Here is a 21,209-nt window from a genome sequence, read left to right on the forward strand (position 1 = left end):
CTTGCGACACCCGCCAAGCGGTCAGCAGAGCAGGACGCGGGCGCCCAACGCTGTCGCCGTTGTCGCTGACCGAGCATGCGTGTGTGGTCGCGCCGACCGGTGCAAAGAAAGAAAAGGTAGAAGGGGGGCAGGCAGGCAGGTGGAAGGAATGAAGGTATGCCTCCCTGCCCGCTTCTTTCACCTCCAGACCAACCCCCCTGTCTCCGCGACGGCGACCGCAACGCCGACGACGGGCACAATAGGCGAACGCCGGAGGGGCGCAGCCTTCAGCCTCTGGAAGTCGGCCATTAGGTCCTCCATGGGCCGGCCGGCGTGCCCGCGTTTTCTCCGCCCGTGGTCATTGTGAGGAGGGCCGCGCACTCATCCCGCCAGAAGCGTGGCCGATACGAGGCATCGGGTTTTGCTGCTGCGTCTCTTCCGAGGAAGAAGGACGCTCACGCTTTGCTCGTCTTCTGTGTCTTCGGAGCGACGCGCACGACGCTCTGTCCGTGGAAAACTAACGGGTGCGTGTTTTACTGCGTGGGCCCTCTCTATAGGCTCTCTCTTTCGTGCAGCGTCACCCCCCCTCCAACGGAAAGATCGTGCTCTTCCAGTCTGTCTATTGTCGAGATATGAGTTATAGTTTTTGGCTTCACCATTTCCCCCGCACCTTTCACAAGGAGGATCATTCGCTGGCGTGTGCACTGCAAAGCTGGATGACGTCATCGAGCACACAGCGTGTGCAGCAAACAGCTGCCGCGGATGTGCGCATGCAGCATGCGTAGGGGCATGCCTGTGAATCGGCCCGCACAGCTGGCCCGTGTTTTTTCGTCGAGTTAAAAAAACAAAGGCGCCCCCTTCGAAAGCATGCGCACTGCACTGAACGCACAGATCGCAACTGGGGCCGCCTGCGCTTGTCTCAAGCCCATGGATTCAGTGTTGCAGGATTTTTTATTTATTCTGGTATTCTGGCTGAGACTACCTGGCTTCTTATTTTATATATAACTCCTCTTAAATTAATTTTGGGCGCTATACATCACTTTAGGCCATTCCAACAGATTTATACACCCCTTCACACACTATAATCAAGCACACACTCGCTGCATTTAGGCCATATACACCTGGTGTTGATTTTATCATCCAAAACCTCGTGTTTGGCGCTCTTTGGCTTTAGATGCCCTTGCGCCAAAAAAAAAAAACCTAGCATCATCATCATATTCTAGTATTCTTCTCTCTCGAGATGGACAGCGTAAGTTGGCACAGAACACCTTAGCAAGATGCAACACCACATTCACTGAGAATGAAAATAAAACAAAGTAGTGAGACAGATCCTCCCTTCTAGCTCTCAGTACGCATATAAGTCGCCGAACAGCTGAGTTTTTTGGCGGACAGCGGCATAAATAGCCTGTAGTCAAGGCGAGAAGCTTGCACTGACTTTCGATGCACGAAATGCCACAGAGCGCGCCGGTTTGCAGCTCCTGCTGAAAAATACGCACGCTTTCCATAGGCACCGTTTTCGTAAACTAACGCCTATAGGGAATACCATGCGAGCGTACGAAGAGAACAGATTAAGGTGGGGAATCATTCTGCGGGGCCGTTAAGCGGACGTCAAGCTCGGTCGGTCAGGCAGGCGGCTCAGTGAGTGACCGGCTAATCACGGCTCTGTGACCTCCTTGCGGGCGATTAAGAAGCAGAGAACAAGCACTCGATAAATGCCAACAAGTGAGCAAGTGTTGCGGCTTACACGTACGTGACACGAAAACATAGCGCTGCGCCTACAGGGCGCTGAACCTCGATTCAGGGGAAACCACGCCGAGGTTCGCTTTCTACGGGTCACTCGTAGCACAGCCAACGCGAACATTCTGAGCAGAGAAAACGAAAAATAACAATCAAATACACAGAGCGAAAGAAGAAGAAAAAGAAAAGGGAATACCCGGAAGAATACGTATATGGAAAATAAACACTCGAGCAAATGGCCGCCGCTCACGCGTGCTCCATCAAAGCGTCACACAGTGTATAACGGGCCAAGAAAAGGAGGAGGTGGAAACGGCACCCTTCGTGGCGCATTAAAATCGTTTTCCCTGCCAACGCGCGCGGCGGCTCAATCTTTCGTATTAAGAAGCCGATGCAGAGCCCAGCCAAGGCTGCTGCCGCTGCCCGTCAACTTCGTTCGGCGCGCTCTCCCGGCTTCCGCGCTCGCTGGATGCCACTCCATGGCTGCTGCAGCTGACCCGCAAGGCAGAGTGGGCTGGGAGTGTTTGCCAGCTGCGGCAAAGGAACTGCGCGATGCGACGCGCTCGAATTCCAGCGATTCGTGCCGAGCGCCAATAGGAAACAGGTTCTGCCGCGTCGGAGAGCCACGGCGGAGGATCGCTTTGCCCGGCTTCAGCATCGCCGCAGGGCTGAATCGCTGCTCGACGCTGGCTGCCAGCGATGCGGCGGCCGCTGATCTCGCGTGACCCCCTTGGTCCTTCCTTCCTTCCGCTCGTGGCAAAGTGCGCTGCTCGCTTATACGCCGGTGTGTGCTAGCGCTCTCCACTGGTCCTATATGTGCGCAGCCACTGGCGAGCTGTGGAGTCAGTAAATACCGCGCAGTGCACGCAGAATGGAACCAGAATAGGCTGCGCACTCAGTCGCTCCTTTTGGGCTTTATCTCGGCATTTCGCACCACTGTCGTCGCAGAGATCGTTGGCGGTTGTGGCGCTTGACGAGTTTCGTACAGGAGTTGGCGTGAACGGAAGATGTACAGTCTTTGTGAAAAGTATGCAGCCGAAGGGGTCTCCTTCTGAGCCGTGCAGCACGGCTCCTCTTGCATATTCGGGGGCCCTAATCTCACGTAGGTGGGAGAAACTTATGTCCTCAACCCTCCTAAGCTTAGAGCTGCCAAATGTGCTAAAAAGCCCCGCTACAAGGCTTGGAAGCAAGCCGCTTGGGCTGTATATTTTTGACAAAGACTGTCAGTCGCTTAAGGCTGCCCAAACGGGGAGCGGTCTTGATCATGAGGAAAAAAAAAACTGCGAACGACACCGACAAGTATGAAGGGAGAGCAAAAGAAAGAGGAGACGAGCCGTTACTAACTGCGAATAACATGCGGACCGGGCAGGGACTGCTTCGTTGCGCTTTCACAGAGCGCGCATTTTCCGGGTCGCACTGCACGGAACTCCCTCACGGGCAGAGGCAGCGCCCACAGCCGGCCGTTCCGGGAAAAAAGTGCGCGAGGAGAGGCCGAACGGCTTCATCGGATGCGCTGCGAAGGAGATCCACGGAGACCTTTCCGCTCTCTGCGCGGGCATGCATGCTCACGGTGCACCCCATGCGCCCAATACGGGGAAGCGGTGAGAGTAACGGGGAGGGAAGAAAGAGCCTCAGGCGGCGGAATTTCGCAGCAACGCCGGGCGAAAGCGCCTCGTACACGGCTCTGACGAAGCGAGTTCCATCCTTTGATCAGTACGCATTTACGAGCATCATTTTCGCAATCTGCTCGACCAGCATCGCGACGTACGGGCGATGTGGAAAGCGGTAATTTCGTTTTCGGCATAATGGCCACAAAACTATGGCAGGGGCAGTGCACAGCTGTTCGGAACAGAGAGAGAGGGGGGGGGGGGGGGATTATTTACACGGAAAGGCATGGACGATTATTCTCTGGCGGCTACTCTGCACTAGGGAAGGATGAGGCCGAGTGGCAATGAAGAAAGAAGAGAGGTTCGAATATATACAAGCGCACCAACAATTTGTAGGGTCACCGCCGTGAACGCGACCTAACATCCGAACTGCCTTCAGCAAATGTTTCCGAGCCTCCGGCATGTCCCCAATCTGTAGATAATCGCTTCTGGTGGAGTTCTGGTATTTCATGCGCCAATATTTGAGAGGCGCCGTAGCTTCCGAAGAATGAGCGTACGATCAACATGTGAAGTGCGCGATGAAACACCTGGCAAGCTCCGGTTGCCTTCCAAAGGCACCCCCCCCCTAAACCTGTCGACCAGCGCTCGATCATGTCACGATTCTCATTTTCGCAGGTCAGCCTGCAGCGGGCGCGGGACGACACCTGGCACGCTTCTTTCTCTGCCTCCTTGGCGCCGTTACTGTCTCGCCCGTCACCAGCGCCCCCACTACACTCGACGGGGACAGTATTTATCCGAAATGCAAACACATTCTCAGCGTGGGGAGAACGGCGACAGGGACGTCCGTGAAGCCCGGCTGTGGCGCGGGCGTTTGATTTGTGTACACGCACCAACCAACAAGCCACAGCGGCAACTCTGAATGACGCCTCTCGTTGCAGCGCCTCGCACGCTATGCCGCCCAAGTGAATATCGTCCTCACTGCGTGCATGCAGTCCCCACAGCCGAACAGAACGACCGCGTGAGAGAGCTAGATCACGAAGGCGTGACGAGATGCCAGGCCCGCGATACAACGTTGGATAACGAACTCGACGGCCTTCGTGACCTCATCGGGACACGCCTTGTCAAAACGGAGCTCCTCCCCCTCCTCCTCTGCGGCCGGCCACGGCATTGTTGTGGCCGCCGGTGCGCGCAAACCGCGGCACGCGACTGCCGATATATATATATATATATATATATATAATATATATATATATATATATATATATAAATATATATATATATATATATATATATATATATATATATATATATATATATATTATATATATATAATATATATATATATGCCGAATCTCGGCGGGGATCCAAGGCGGCGGAGAAGAGAGACGCATACATAGTGAGCGCAGTGTCGCGAGACGAGGCCGATCGAGAGGCTGTGGAAGGAGTCAGAGGAGCACACCCTTTGCGCTCTTCTATTCACGCGTCCTTGCCTGGGACCTCCTCCTCGTAGGCTTATTAAAGATGCTCTTTTTAATTGCCTACAGAACACGCACCCTCCCATCACCACTTCTGCCTGCTTCGTCTTGCTACCTGTTGTGACGCGCACAATAACTGAAATCCTAATGAGGATAGCGATGTTTAAGTGTGTAGGCTTTTACTTCAAGTGTCCATTGTACTGGGCGCGGGCTGTGTATATACTAATGGCCTTGCAGGAATGCCCTGATAAACAGGCCGAAGACTTGCTAGGCTCTTAATTTGTCGCCAAATAGTCTCTCTCTCCCTCTATACTCTAAGGCCTGTGGCACACTAAGTGTTTGACTCAGATCTCTGCACGGGATGTTCCCGTCCACGAATAGAGCTGTTTATTTTCCAGCTCATGCGTCGAAACATAAACCTGCGTCCGCTCTTTTTGCCTCATGTTTAAACGATCGATCAGTTCCTGTATACAGTGAAATTTCACTTCCCGCATACAGAGTTGCAAGGTGCCGAAACGGTCGTACGAGTGCAAGCATCTTCAAAAATGCGTACTTATTCTGTTCCCGCGATTTTCCGCGTTGCGCCTCGAAGCCAATAAGTTCCTGAAGAAAGAAGACTCTACTATAGGCTGATAGCCCGGGAGCCGCCCCCTAAACCCCCCACCTTCAAAATCGTCCAAAACAGCATGTTTCCAAGCCTCTAATCTTCATTCTTATTCAACGAATTCTCCTCTTATAATTGTTATTATTATTGCGAAAATCCGCAAAAAGATGAATAATTAAACAAAAAGTAAGACCGAAACTTTTCAGCCTGTGTATAGTCTCTCACACATTTATTGAGTAGAAGTTAATACTACGTATTAATTTAATAAGAAAGACTGCTAAAAAAGTTAAAAAAGTTGCGCCAACTGGTTGTAATTGCACAAAAAAAAACTGGCATGGTTCGCGTCGTCGTTAACACGACGAGTGAATTCTGTTAACGCCTGCCCGCTGATGTGTATTGCGTGACGGCCTCAGTCATTTGCGAACAATACGCCATGACAGAGCTCTGAGTCGCTTCGCTTTCAAAGAGACGCTAAGCACGGCTCTATCAAAAGGCGCCCGCCGCAAGGCCAGAAAAAGATAACAACAATAACAATAGATAAAGCCTCCTCGTACCGATTCTGCTCCTTACCCGAAAAGCGTTGCCGCAAAGGGGTTTTTGCAACGAGAACAACAGGCAATATGAGCCGCCGTAAGCCTCTCCCCAACTCTCGCGTGAGGCGAGAACAGGGCACCCTATCGGTAACACGAGCGCAGCTACGGAGTCACGACGCCAGACCTGACTTTCGTCATCCCGAAAAAGGGAAAAGAAAAATGTGGGGTGAAAAAGAAAGAAAGCTGGGAGAGCAAAACCAAAGAGCGCCACTGCGGTTGACGACCGCTCTATATTCATATACGCCCCCGCGCACTCGCGGCTGCTGCTTTTGAGAAAGCTGCCGCAGTTGCGGTTTGAAAGGACGCCAAAGCGCGTCAAAAGGGGGCCTGCAAGCGAGAGCTTTGAAGCCACTCTTGCGGTCAGTCGCTTTTTTTTTTTGTCTTTTTTCCTTCCTTATTTTTCTCATTTTTCAATCTCTTGGTGTGAAAAGGCAAGATGAAAAAAAAAACGAAATAAAACGTCGAAAACAAGAATATACTGTGTCCTCGTTTAGTGAGTCCATCGAATCACTTTCGAGCGAAAGAAAAAGCGAGTATAAAAAAAAGAAAACACAAATCAGTGACGCACATAAGACTATAGCTGCGCTTGTAACGGTCACGTCACGGCAATTCACGAACTGTGTTGCAAGCGAGACGTAGAGTCGTGAATTCGGTGAAAAAAAAAAAATGAAGGCAAAAGAAAAATGGCACAGCAGCAGGAGAGAAGCATGTCTTCAGGCTCCCTACGTACTTTTTGATTTTGAAAATCCAGCCACGTATATACGTCTTGGCCCCCGACGACAACCTTCGTTTTTAAAACGTGGAGTTACTGCTGCCGGCAGTTCATCGACTTGGGGGGCATTGAGGCCGTTTTTTTTTTCTTCGAACGGACACTGAAAGGCACTCTAGATCTTGTCGCGCACGTTTAGAGTTATACAGCTGTTTTTACCTCCTTTTCCTCGAAGCTCGAGCACTACGCGCACTAATGGTTCCCTCAGAGCATGATTACTGTGCCCCCCCCCCCCCCCCCCCCACCTATATATGACCGCGCATGAGCTAATTTTCAGCGTCTTTACCCCGCATTTGAACGGCAACCGAAAGAAATGACAATTACTCAGAGGGAAATGAAATGGGATCAATTGAAGTCTCCAGGAAATCTGGACAAACACTCTTATAGTTTGTGGCTGCCACTACACGCAGCATGGCGCTCAACATTCAAAATTACCACGGGAATCGTGAATGCGGGAATTCTGAAGTCGCGAATTCTTCCCTCGCGATTCTCATCACAGGGAAATCTCTACAAGGATATGTAAATAATTTCAGACTCGTTTGTGGCGGTAGACTGCCGCTTTAACATAATCCCCGATCTTCTTAACCACGTATACCATTCCTCCCTCCCAACTATCGCACTTAATCAAAAATGAAGCAGTTGTTCCCACATTGGCTCTCTTGTCTACAGGACAAAAAAAAAAAAATTGCATTCATGATCGTCAGCGCAGACGGTCGCACAAGCCACTTTTTAGTCGATGCAAAATTCCCCCCCTCCCCCTTTTTTTTAATTGAGCTTCGACGTGACATCCCGTTCTCCTAGACAGGCTCTCGTTTGAAAAGGAAAAAAAAAAAAGATGAAAGTAGGTAGATATAAACAGAAGAAACAGAATGCCTGTTAACATTGCTCGTCAGCCTCAATGCTACTGTGGGGTTGAGTGTCGAAGTTATCGGCGAGCGAGCAATATACAAGCGCGACGCTGTATGTTCCATGACAACTGCACAGCCTTTACACGCCAGAACTGCACACAGCCTGAGGACTCCCGGCCGATTTCGACCACCAGAGATTCTTTATCGTCCACCGAGATATCAGTGCACACGGACGTCGCCTTCATCGAAATGCGGCCGGTAAGCGAATGCGCAAACTTGAGCGGAGCGGCCGGACGCGCCACTACTGCTAAACCACGCTCCATCTTCAGGAGTGTCCTTCTACGCGGCTGCCTGTTTTCGCGCTACGCTTCGCTGCGACTCTGTCCCATTCCTTAATTCGCCCGAACACCTATGCATACGCAACACGGGGATTAGCGAAAGCTTGCATAAATTCGAGTGCTCGGCTGTCCAAGCCGCGTTGCTGCATCGACTTTTTATAATGCGAAAACCTTTCGAAAAAGGAAAAGACCAAAGCATTCGTTTTTGCCCCGCGGCTGTCGGGATTCGATGCGCGTGTTTTTCACTCCGGTTTCGAAACTGTAATCTCATCCTTAATCCCGTATTCGGAACGAGTTCGCTCCTCGCCGCCTTTTCGTCGCAGCTTCGCACTCGCACACATCCGTCGCGTCTCTGCGGGGCTGCTCTGCTCGAGAAGCCAAACACGAGGCCGGATAAAATACTAGGACGCGGTATAAGCACACGCGTCAAGCCCCTTTGTCTCGACGACCTCTCTTCTCTTTCCCCTCTTCACGGACAGCTATCGAAGAAAGAATCTGTGTCACGCGTCACATGTGTGCCGAGTGCGAAGTTGTCGCCCCGCAGAAAGGGAGAGCGGTCCGACGTTCTTTTAAACGGCGACTCCGGTGTTTTATGGGCAGAAAACACCTTCGCCGCGCTTCTGAAAGCTCGCAGCTCTAATCCTAATACGAGGCGAAGTTAAAGGGCCACAGACGCAAAGTTCTTCTACTACTTCTTCTTCTTAAAACATGACACATGCATACCCACATGGGGGGGGGGGACTGGCCAAGGTGTAGTGGCATAAACAAGGAAATTTCCATAGGCGATTACGACAAAATATTAGCACCAAGCGTGAATTGTTGGGCGCGCGTTTTTTTTTTTTTTTGCCTTGAGCGAGGCCTACGCGCCTACTAATCATGAATGTTACCACTAAACGCCAGCGCGCAGCGTGAATAATTAATCGCAAACGATTTCGTACCGGCAGTTTCGGTCTCGGTCGGCGCCAGCGCAAAGTGCACGTTGACGTCACGGTCGACCGGCCAGCCTGGACTACCACATTCTGATGACGTCGGCGTGCCGGCAAGCACTGGTTGTTCCTGTGAACAGCCACTGATTTCGGTGACGTCACACAAATTGAGGCAAGGGCACACTGACGACATTCGATGCGGGTGGAAATGGCGAGCGGTTTCTAGGACAACATTCGAAATCATATTGAATTGTGTTCCACTCGACGCCTGCGACTGAAACTTGCAAGAAGGCATCTCCTTACGCCCACGAAACAAATCATACCGTTTGCGTATATGTTCCAAATTTTGCGTCTGTACCCCTTTACAGAAACGATGGTGGCGGTCGACGACGCTCTTCAGTGGACGCCAACCGCAACGCCGACGTTTTACGACACCGGGAGAAGGGCTCAGCGGCTAAGATGTGTTGCTCGCGAGTGAGACGAGCTGGTGGGTTCGTGGCCCGGCCGCGTTTCAGCGGAGGCGAAATCCAAGCACGTCCATGTGCTGCGTGACGTCAGTGCACGTTAAAAAGGGTCCCGGGTGGTCGAAAACAATCTGGAGCCATCCACCACAGCGTGCACCCGTGAAGCAATGGCATGCATAAATCCATTACTTGTACATGCACAATAAGCGAATACTCAGCGACCTACGGCCGTTGAATTTCTGCATTTACTTCATACACAGGGAGGTTCTTATATAGCTATTGTAGACATACACCTATATAGTGTCACTCGTGTGATTTGAGGGCCCAAAATACAGTATTCTGCTCTTTCCGTCCCACGAGGAATTTAAGAAGACAGACAAGCAATCATTTTATTGTACTGTGTTTTTAAATTTGTAAAGAACGAAATTCATGAATGCCCCTCTCCCCCTCCCCCCAACCTTTTCTGGTAACTGACCGTGCTATAATTGTTTGTAGCTGGCTCCCTCATTTCTGCAGCCTGTGCACTCTTTTTCTGCAGGCACTTGTGGAATTAAGGGGTGAGAGGAAGGACGTGGCGGTTTCTCAACATCATTCGAAAGCCGTTTGGTGCTCAGGCCGAAATGTTTGAGAGTCCCCGGCGTGCGCCTTAGCCTGTGAAGTCCCTTCCTGCGGAGACCGCGCCCTGGTTCGTGCCACGTGCAGCAAGGCGCTGAAATGACCACCTTAGCATTTCCTGCTTAGATAGATAAGCATTCCGATGTAGATCTAGTACAAAAGTTGGGTCTAATAGATGGATCCAACTGATTCCGCCACCTTTATACTACCGCTTTCTTGTTGTTCCGCTAACATTTTTACATCACTTTCAGATTAAGGACAGCTAGACCTGGCGCGATGGGTAGCAACTGCAAGTTTAGGTTCTTAAGTCTTGGGGAAGCATCAAGCTTTAAAGTCTGCGGAACTAGGGCCAGATTTCCGAGGAGTTCGTCCTATTCTCGACAGCAGACGTGCTTGAATAGTTAGTTTGCGGCAAGGTACGCAAAAAGACACCGGGCGTCGGCGGATACGTCGGCGCGTGAGGGCTTTTTAAAGATCCTCGGGCAGTCCTCATTCGCCAAGGCTGATTCAGTAGAGCGATGCATTGCCCAAGATTCATGCCGTGATGCTCACAAGCCCAGCTTTCCTGGACATCAGCTGTGAAATATTGTAAGATACTGTTATGAATATATTGATGGAAATTATCTACTCTTCCGACGCGCAGCAAAGCCTTGCTTAAAGTATGTTTCTTGCGCTCGCACCAAGTAGTTAAGGCTGGCGCAGGAAACCAGTGGGGCGCATTTTTGACAATAAAAAGCAGAAAACCACAAGCGTCCCGGAGGGGATCTGCAGATATATCGTTTCTTATGGTGCATATGTGCAAACAAAAAAAAATTGCGTTTATAAACAACGTCCCGTTGAAAATTTCGTTTGCCCAGAATTTCTGGGTGTACCAGACAAAACAGATGTGCTGAATGAAATCAAATTCCTGCGCGAACGGCCGACGAGCGAGTGAGTACAGTAATTAATATCCGGCTGCCAGCCTTAAGTGAAGTTTATGGCATCTTTCTTGCGGCCACATTCGCCACCCTCAGTCGGAGCTCATGTGCGGCAGTGTGGGCGTAGCGTTTATACCGACTGAGTTTAGGACACGTCGATGAAAGCACGGCCACGTTGGGCTGTTAAGACGCGTTCTTTGTCGATGTTCCGCCCTCCAATAGACGGCGTCGCGGACAGTGCATGTACGAACATCTGAAGCGTCTTACAGGCTTGCCCCGCTTGGGCAAGGGTGTTATGTAAACGTAGTCTGGTGTTGAACGACAAAACATCCTAGTAGCCTTAGAAAGCTCGGTGCCTTCAGGATGGCTGCTCTCGCGATTTCATCAACGGAAACTGAAACCAAGCTATGCAAATGCACGACGGTAGAGCGCTCTTCTGGACGCGCGACGAACAGTTTCACCGCACGGCGTGGTCAGCCACCGCCTTGTCCCATGCAAGCACAGACCAGGTTCGAGTCGTTCACGAAAATCGCCAACACAGCAGTTCACCAATATGTCAAAGGGTCACTCAACATATGCGATTTAACGTTTCATAGAATTTCTTGCGCAAAGCGATAGCACTAACACATTAACGCAAGTGGGCTGAGTCAGGTCGCGTGCAGTGTCTGCGTTGGTGAGCTGCAAACGCGATGCATGATATACGATACAAAAATAAAACAGTAAACTACTCATAATTTGCCAGCAGTTAAAGTGAAAGCTGTCAGGGGCGCTATTAGGCACTTTCAAGCACACAGAGTTCTGCACTGGCATGCTGAGATCAGTCGAAATGTGTTACTGATTTAGATGTTCGCATTCGTAGTTATTCTAGGACGGTAGTCCATTCCAACTTCTATCGCCTTTCAGAGAAGTAGGGGACGTTAAGAGATGCGCAATGACAGTCATAGCAACAGAATGACCATTCAAAAGGCTTACAGAAGGTTTTCACTGCAGTGAATGTGACTGACTTCAGCTAAATTAGTGCTGATGTCAGTCAGCCAATCTACGGCACTTCATACGCTTGCAGACATGTCACTGCAGCTACGGTCGGCTGAGAGCAGTCAACGACAGATTACCCAGATGTACTACCTTACATCATCCAACGAAAGTCTCACCCCATCATCAGCTCATCCGTTTTGCTTCATCGACGATTGTTTTCACGCCTTCCCAGTTCAATTCCACGCACTTTTCCATTACACGATTTCACTTCACATTGTTCTACTACTACACACAAAGCTACGCAAAGTTTTCTACTATACAAAGCTTTTTTAGGAAAATGGGCCACAACACCGTGTTCTGAAAACAAATCATTCATTAAAAATAGGATAACATCCGCGAAAAAAGTAAACGGAAAGGTGGGGGTAAATGTTCTGCTTGACACAGGAAACACAAAATGAAGTCGCTGCACTTTTCTGTTCCACAAAGCCGTGTGCACTCGTCAGCGCTTTCAACAAAGGCTTTAGGTGAGAAACAAACCCTGGTACCAGAGCGGAACGACAACAAAGTACCAAGCGAAGCACATATGAGTGCATGGTGGCCTTAGTTGCTTATATGCCACAAAACTCAACACGAAGCACGGACGATTTCGGAACACCGCGAACTTCTGCCGTCGCTTGCAGCTTCTACAGTTTTCGAACCGGCTCTCGCGATCTCACCGGTTTTGCTTCTCTATTATTCGAGCCTCTTTGTGCAGCTCGCGCAGAGCAGACCCACCTGGTCCGGCCGGGCTTCATGCTGGCTGCTGCGGCGTCTCCCGGAGTGCGGAGCGGAAGACGAGTCGACCCCGGCGCGGCACAGAGCGGTGATATCCCGGTCGATGACGGCTGTGGTTATCCGTGCGGAGGAGCTTCTACCACCACCACGGTCGACGACGACAACAGCGCAGTGGCGCAAGTGGAACAGAACTCGGTCGGCGGCACTGACCGGGCCGTAGTGGCTGCCGCTGAGGGGCTCACATGTCCGACAACAAGCTCACGGGACAACGAACCAGCAGCACTCATTCGGAGAAGCTGCGCCGCCGGTGGAGACACGGAACAGGTAGCCAGCCACGTCCGCCGTCGGCTTCTTTCTCTCGGCCGAAATGGGGGATACGTATCGCCGGCAGAATGGTTCGTCCCGCTCCGGTAATACCTGCGAGCACCGTGCCAGGAATCACCGGTCCACAAAGATTCCGGGCAGCGAAGACCTCGGCCTGGAGACGGACGTCGCGGAGGAATAAAAGCGCGCACGCACAGGCATACACACACACAGTCGATCCAGCAGCAGCAGCAGCAGCAACAGCCGCTCTTCGGCGGACCTGAGAATGGACGGACCGGCCAGCCAGCCAGTCAGCCCACTTCCCCTCACCTGGCTTGCGGAACGGGCCAGACAGGCAGCCCGAAAGCGAGTAGGTTGCGGCCGAGAGCGCAGGCAGAAGACCGGTGCGGGGACCACGTGACTTCCTCCGCTTGCGCTCTGGGCGAGGAGAACTGTACAGCGCGGGGCAAGGAGGAAGAACTAGTATGGGCGTTGTGAAAGGAGGAGAGGGGACGCTGGAGGGTGGGGGAAAAAAAGCGAAACGCCGTTGCTCGCGCTTTCTGCGTGTTTGCACACAGTGCCATCACTATGCCACCGCTGGGGTGCTGTGTGGGGACCCCGCTGCTCCAAGTGTTGAGGCTGGCCCACGGCGGGGCCCAGCCTTCGGTCGGGGAGGAACGAGAGAAAAGAAAGGCGAGACGGCGGTCGTGTTTGCGTAGGCACAAGTGCGCGCACATGGCTGCCCGGCTGTGCCACACAGCTGGCAGCGCGGAAAGGAAGTATATGCGCAGCGCGCACAGGTTGGTACACAAACGCTGCGCTGCCCTGCCTCCCTGCTGCCGCTGCTGTTTCTCTTGCGCCGTAGTGACCGGACGGAGCACCCTCGTGCGCCCTTCGATTGACCTAATGACTGCCCCTCCTTTGAAGGAACATTGCGAGCGCGCCTTGACCGGTATTGCGACGAGAAAGTTGATGGGACTTGCAAGACAGGTATGCGACAGTGAGTGGGGGAACTCAGGCTGTCGCTCTTGTCTTTTCATGCGTGCGGTTCGAGGACGTTTTGGGCGCTCCAGGGAATGAAATGGGCACCCAGTATGAGCTGCTCTCTCTGATACTTCAACTGTACTATCACTGCCGGCATAAATGCGATTTTTTTTAATATTTAAAGATTTGCTTAAAAATCACGATGGTGGTCAGGTGGACGCTCGGCAGACTCAAAATAAGGAGTTAGCAGCCGAAGTTGCTCGAACACTTGGCCAAATTAATCGATAATTTTCAGTTATTGATCTTATCCTCCACATTGGCGACAGCATTCTTCAAGAATGCTGCGACGGAAGTCCAGTCTACAGTAATGCGTCTGGGACTGTAGAACTCCTGGTGACGCCAGCAGTGCAGCCTTTAAGAATGTGGTTGAAACATGAGGACAAAATCGATAACTAAAAGCAACTTACGGCTAATCAGCCATATAACCATGACCACTGTTATTCCGTGTCCGCCGAGTTCAACATGTACCCTACCAAGACAGATTCTACCCGATGGTTATAGTCATGTTTTGATAAATACGTAGCGACTTAAAAAAAATCCTGTATAGTAACTAGGACGTTGTTGGGCTAACTGGTACATGCTTAGGAAAAACCTGGTACAGAGAGGAACATACACTCAGCACGGAGAAAACAGGACTTGCGTCATGTCCTGCGTCCTTTAGCCTCCTTGCCCAGAGCCAATCGTCCTGGTACCTCTGTACAACACTGAATCCTGCTACTGCGCTGTTCGCACCAGGGAGAGGAGAGCGACACTCCGTCTACGTGGGCCGCGACCTACCCTGGGAAGGGTGACGAGCGGCTCCTTCCTTTCCCTTGGCCGAAGCGGCGGACAAGAGACAGTCAGGAGCCATGCGAGGACCATTCTGTAAATACACGCATCCAATTCTGCTAACACTGCGGTCATTGTTTCCCAATTAGAAAAAGTGTCGTGTGATTTCACCCTTCTGAAACATGAAACCTCAAACGCCTAAGGTTAGCAGGATCCTCTGCTCTGAGTGTATGTTATTTGAGCCGTATCCCCCGGTTCTCTTTCTCTTGGCAGTGCTCTTGTTTTGTACCAAGCACGCCCCCCCCCCCCCCCCCCCCATAGAAAAAGAAAAACCCCGTGACGCAAGAAATTACATTGGGCCCTTCCCGAAAAAAGTTCCTGGCCACTTGCCTGCCACGCATGCATCCACTTGCCCAACAATAAGCTCTTCTAAAGCTGTTTTCTACCCACAGCGGGCTGTTGTTTTCCCGTTCGCCCTGCTCCTCAAGAAAGTGTTTTGATCATCGGTGTGATTCCATCTGCTTACCTTGTGTACATTGCAAGTTTTTCAGCTTTGTTCCTCAGGACGCGCCAGTTCCCAACCCAAGTGCACTGTTTGGAAGTGCGCAGCCGTCTTTGTTAATAGGACAGGCAGAGCTATGGCGTCAAGTACGCCGATCTCATGGCTGGCTGCGTAGTTTGCCACCTTCAGGGTACAAACTATAGCGTCGTGCTGGAATGGCCTCACACATGACGTAAGTGTAGTGGAAGTGCACTTCTTTGTCCAACACCTCCCCTCCGCAAGATCACGTAAAAAGGCAAATAACTGAGGCTTATTCATGCCGACGACGTTTAACTGCTAGCAAGCGTTTTTTTCTTTGCCGAACTTATTTGTATTTCCACACAAACCGCCCTCCAGGAAACACGGATCGCTACTCCAACAAGAGCAAATGAGGGCCACGAGCCATTCGGGCACCAACAGTAGTTCGCCACAGAGCCAACCGCCAACATGAAAATTTTGTATTAAACGACCCTCCTTCTCACATATTATACGGGAACTCCAAATGATGAGAAAATTAATCGCCAAAATCAGCAAGAGGAAATCTCTGCAGCGGAATGCGTGATCCTCCAAACAACTGGAAAGGAACCTGGATATATGGTCTCTCATAACGCTTCTACTGTCCGATAATGTTTTTTTTTTCGCTGCAAACCAAAGGTCCTAAGTGCATGGATAGTTCCTGTCCACAAATTTTGCAGTGCTAAACCGGCACGTAGCGCTGGAAGCTGGCGAAAAGACCTACAGGGAAATTGTCAACTTGAGTGCGTGGACTGCCTTTTGAGGAACTATTGCGAGAGAGGATCCACTAATTCGCATAGTTCATTCTACAACGTGGTCATCTTAAAAAAGAAGAAAAAAACTGAGGCACCTGCGCCCGTCGTCCATGGGACAGCGCCAAAGACTGTTTGACCAGCTACAACGAAATTACCAAGGCCCTCTGCCTGGCCCGCCGAACCTTCCCTCCGCCCAACGACAAGCTGGACAGGGCGCACGCGGTGGCCCTCAGACAACTGCAGACGCTCACGTACCCCAACCCAGCACAATACCACAGACTCTACCCCGGAACATGCCCGACAAATATATGCAAGGTCTGCCACACTGCTATAGCAACTTTACCTCACATGCTCTGGGACTGTAGTAAAAACCCTGACGGTGCTAACTCCGGAACCCTCCCGCCGCGGTGGGCCGCTGCCTTGCGCAGCCCCAGCCTCGGTGACCAACCCTGGGCGATCCAGCAGGCCCGTGAGGCGACGGCGAGGCAACACCTCGACGTCCCCACCTGGGAGACCTAAGGCCCCGTCGGCGAAAGCTCTGCAGGGCTATAAAGTTGTTACCAACCAAACCTGCGCCCTTGTCAGACTGGCCGTGAAGGACGGAAGCCTTTACGACTGATACAAAAAAAAAAAAGACCAAAGCCGTGGCATCGGGCATGCACAGCATTAAGACTACGTATCTTGGTTAAGTCAACGAAGGTCTACAGACATAACTCAGTAAATGCGTTGTGTACTTCGGGAACCCAATAAGCAGGCACCTGAAAGGGGCTCGTGGCAGCATCCGATCAGCGCGTTCCTTTAAAAGCGGTTTATTCACCTGAAACTGAAAAATCTTTCCTTTTTTCTATCAACAGCTCTTTAGTTCTTAAAAAGAGAAGATACATGCATATGTATGCAGTTCTAAACTGACCTCGAGGACCTGTCATATTCTGTGCCTTATGACCATGCACTACTTTCAGATTGCGCATCGTTGAAATCAAGGTTAGGTGCAGTCCGTCCAAAACGTGTCAGATCTGTCTCTTGGCCACTTATTCTAAACATTTCTCAACATACGCATCTGCTCGCTAAATTGCGCTGCAGGCGGCTCACTGGGTGCATGTATATAGCTTTCCGGGTAACTGCTGCCACCGATACACGCGTTCGTAATTATGTTCTACGAGTAACGCTTCGGTTACTGGCAGCAGTGGCAAGGGATAAGTGAAACCACTTTTTAATGTGTCGCATCGGTTTCTCGTGTGTCTGGCACACTCCAGTGGTTTCTTGGTCAGCCTCAAAGGGGATTCTTTCAATCCCCTGCACGGTACTCCCTCTTTGTCACGTGCGACGAATCAACTAACCAACCAACGCCAACATTTTTGAGACGCCGTTGTAGTGTGTGTTTCGATTTTGGTTCGATCTTGGAATGCAAGACTCATCAAGAACGAAGCGTCAGCTATCCCTCAAAGGAAGCCCTTCAGGCAATATGGCGTCGACCGATTCACATGGCGCCGCCGTTAATCCGATTAAGCTCTAGTTAATCCCCTTTCATCTGCCACACCCTGCGATTTCACGCTGTCAGGTACAAAGGGATCTGTCAAGGGGAGAATCGGTGAACGCTATTGGCTGGAGGGGCCTCTGAGGGTCATGTGCCTCTTCTTTGTCGAGTTGTGGAGGAAACATGGCGCCCGCATAGCTATTTGCCATCCGCAATGGAATAGATAAACTGTGCTTCGAAATGCTACAATGGCGTCTCGAAGTAATATCAGTCATACTTTAAGTGACCATCAAAAGCGGACAATTCTTTCAGCCTGCGTTCGACCAGCAAGTCTCCTTCGGCGGCTCTGGAAGGGCATACATTTTTCACCATCACTCGGAAGGAGTACGAGTACGACTGAAGATAACAGCCGCAGCCTTAAACGTTTAGTTGTGCCGATACGTGCTACTGAAACGTTGCGAGATCTCATTGGGGGATGGGCGGGAGGTTGCAGAAATTTTTAAAATTAATCAAATAAAAAGCACAACGGCTAAGGCAGGGGAGTGCGAGGAGTTGCCGTTTTATTTCAACGCACGCATCATATCTACGCGCACTCATTCCTTCTTGTTGTGCCTGCTGCATTCCTTCAATGAAGCATCCCCACGTATCCCGCTTTCTTATTCCTGATAAAAAATAAAAAGACGAATAAAATACTATTGAATAATCCGCACAGCATATATAAAGACAATATCAATTAGATCTGGCCTAGCAGCAAATTATCCGGCTATCACAAAACATTAGAACAACGTTTTGAATTTTTTGTGCGAACAGTAGTAATGTGAGAAATGAGCACATATAACGTTTACGTTATATTTTGTGCGTTAGTCTAACGTCCAAACTAAGCATGCATATAAATGGTGTATATTACCTTCGTGTTCTAAATGTTGATATAATTTCCGATGATGACTGCAGAACAGCGTTGCCAATACATATTTCAAGCAAGTGTGTGATCGCCTTTTCCCAGACCTCCTGTTCGTATACAGTTCAAGTACTTCCATGTACTGAGTTGTGCCTGCCACAGACTGCACACATGCGCCAAAATTTTATTAGAGGACTTCACTCATTACAAGTTCACCACCATGCTTACAGGGGATACTGCATGTACCACTTTTAGGTAGTGTCGAAACGTTACAACGTGATTTTTTTCTTTTGGTTTCGATCAAACGTTCAGCCATTGTTCGTGATGCCCTTTAATGTTAGCACTTCTGAAACGTTGCGTTGAAGCGATCTTTTCCTAAGCACAATAAAACTTTTAGGCGACATGCACTTTCGCTATAACGGTATTAGTAGCACTGCAGGACGAGATCCTCCAATTGTGGGTGCACACAGCTCCAAACAACACATGGCAAGGAGCACAACTAATGCATACAACTCATACGCTGAGGTTCGGTTGGCTTCATACGCACTCACGTAGATAGTCACAAAGGGTGTCGCGTTAAGTGATTGTGGTGAATCGGTAATAGGTAAAGTTTTCCCATGAATATTCGGTTCTATGAATGCAATCTGTTCGGGTACAATCCGAGAGATTGAACTTCAAATTTCTTTTAGTTGAAGAAAGGCAGGTACCCAGGAAAGGAATTTCGGAAGGTGTGTGTGTGTGAGAGAGGGGGGGGGGGGGGAATGGTTTGCTAACAGCGGGAACGGCTATAAGACGCAGCACTTGGTATACTCTAGCAATTGTGCCTTAAAGTTAGGAGTGAAAAGTTAAAATAATATTTACATAACAGCATTAACCTTACCTTTAGTTTTGATGTTAAACTAATATTCAAAATATAACCTAAAACGTATTTAGTCAGTTTCGAACACAAGCATAACGTTCCAATGCAACATGTAACGCTGCTACAACAGTTTTGGGAAGAGTTGTTCATACGGCTATTTCTTTGATGGACGTCTAATAAAGGTGCGGGAAAATTACTTCTGAAGTTTATTTGAAAGTTTCAGAACTTTTCGAAGAAATACGTTAAGGCCATACCAAATGTTTCACCTAAGACGTCCTGGAGAATTAAAAAAAAAAAACAGGCTTTCTGAGTTAGAAGAGCGCTTTCTTCGACATAGCATTGTCAGCGGTGTAGCGTATCAGAATACAGCTAAACCGTACTAGCTAGTAGGCTGGTTAATAATGGGCAGGCAACTTTTTAACCATTGCTATTAGTCTTCTTAGTATTGTGTTGCCCACCCTAAGTAATATCCATATCAGGTTCCGAATTTCGAAAACGCCGTTACCCTCGGCGCCGTGGCCCAACAAATTTGGCTACTTCGACGAGTTACGTACACTGCAGGGGTTCTTTGCCTGGAAGATTCTCGGATGCGCATGCATTTTAGCCCGACGTAGACAAAATTTGTTGGGCCACAGATGTAATAATAATAATAATAATAATAATAATAATAATAATAATAATAATAATAATAATAATAATAATAATAATAATAATAATTGGTTTTTGAGGAAAGGAAATGGCGCAGTATCTGTCTCATATATCGGCGGACACCTGAACCGCGCCGTAAGGGAAGGGATAAAGGAGCGAGTGAAAGAAGAAAGGAAGAAAGAGGTGCCGTAATGGAGGGTTCCGGAATAATTTCGACCACCTGGAGTCTTTAACGTGCACTGACATCGCACAGCACACGGGCGCCTTAGCGTTTTGCCTCGATAAAAACGCAGCCGCCGCAGTCGGGTTCGAACCCGGGAACTCCGGATCAGTATAGCCGAGCGCTCTAACCACCGAGCCACCGCGGCAGGTAGGTCACAGATGTGAAAACCGGTTTTGGGGGAAAGTATCTATCTCAAATATCGGTGGACACCTGAACCGCGCCGTAAAGGGAGATATAAAAGAGGGTGAGAGAGAAGAAAGAGGTGCCGTAGTGGAGGGCTCCGGAATAATTTCGACCACCTGGGGTATTTAACGTGCGCTGACATCGCACGGCACACGGGCGCCTTTTGCGTTCTGCCATCATCGAAACGCTGCCACCGCAGCCGGATTCTCTGTCCCCTCACCTCTTTCATTTCATTTCTCCATTCTGCCTGCTATCCTTTACTTCTGCTGCCCCAGCTCAGGTGCTTCTGTATCGATGGCAGATGCCGGGGCTAGGAAAAATCTTTTCCTTCCTTTTTGCTATTATTTTAATAAAAAAAGCACTACCACCAGCCGAATTCTAACACAGGAGTCGAACCCGGGAGTAGTCGAACGTCCTAACCACTGAGTCACCGCGGCGGGTCGTTGGGCCACAGTGACTGCGTTTTCCAAATTCTCAAAAGTGATATGGATATTATACTTACGGTGGGCTACACGCCCCTTAATAGGAGACTACCGGTAACAGATAAAAAGTTTACTCAATATTGGTTAAACAGCCTACTAGTTTGCACGTCTAACAATGCTATGCCTAAAAAAGCGCACTTCTAGTTCAAAAAGGCTAATTGTAAAAAATGAAGCAAACCTTCGGTGAAACACCCGGTACATTATGTTAACGCTTGACCGAAGTGTACTTCCTTAGCCGCACGTTTTTTTTTTTTTTATGCTGTCCATGTGATAGGGGGTCAGGGCTCCTCAAGCTGTTTCGCACAGCTTTTACCTGCCCTCCTCGTAACTTTCTTGTTGCGGAATAAATTTGATTGATTGATATTATTATGACGTATCGTTGCTACGTGGATATCAAC

At 49.8% G+C, this 21,209-nt stretch overlaps 1 protein-coding gene across 16 annotated transcripts in view; it reads right to left on the reverse strand.

Moving 5' to 3' along the window:
* The window catches only part of LOC144129350 (uncharacterized), a 116,571-nt gene extending 102,353 nt beyond the window's left edge, over nt 1–14,218 (reverse strand). For 4 of the 16 annotated variants that reach the window (XM_077663414.1, XM_077663413.1, XM_077663411.1 and 1 more), the window contains exon 1: nt 12,426–13,554. In XM_077663414.1, the coding sequence (XP_077519540.1) occupies nt 12,426–12,437 (12 nt within the window). In that variant the 5' untranslated portion in view covers nt 12,438–13,554. Of the gene's footprint in view, nt 1–12,425 lie in introns of all 16 variants that reach the window. The other 12 variants (XM_077663412.1, XM_077663419.1, XM_077663415.1 and 9 more) reach the window with 9 other exon arrangements.
* Between the last annotated feature and the right edge of the window lie 6,991 nt (nt 14,219–21,209).

This window comes from Amblyomma americanum, chromosome 4, assembly GCF_052857255.1.
Source record: "Amblyomma americanum isolate KBUSLIRL-KWMA chromosome 4, ASM5285725v1, whole genome shotgun sequence".
NCBI lineage: Eukaryota > Metazoa > Arthropoda > Arachnida > Ixodida > Ixodidae > Amblyomma > Amblyomma americanum.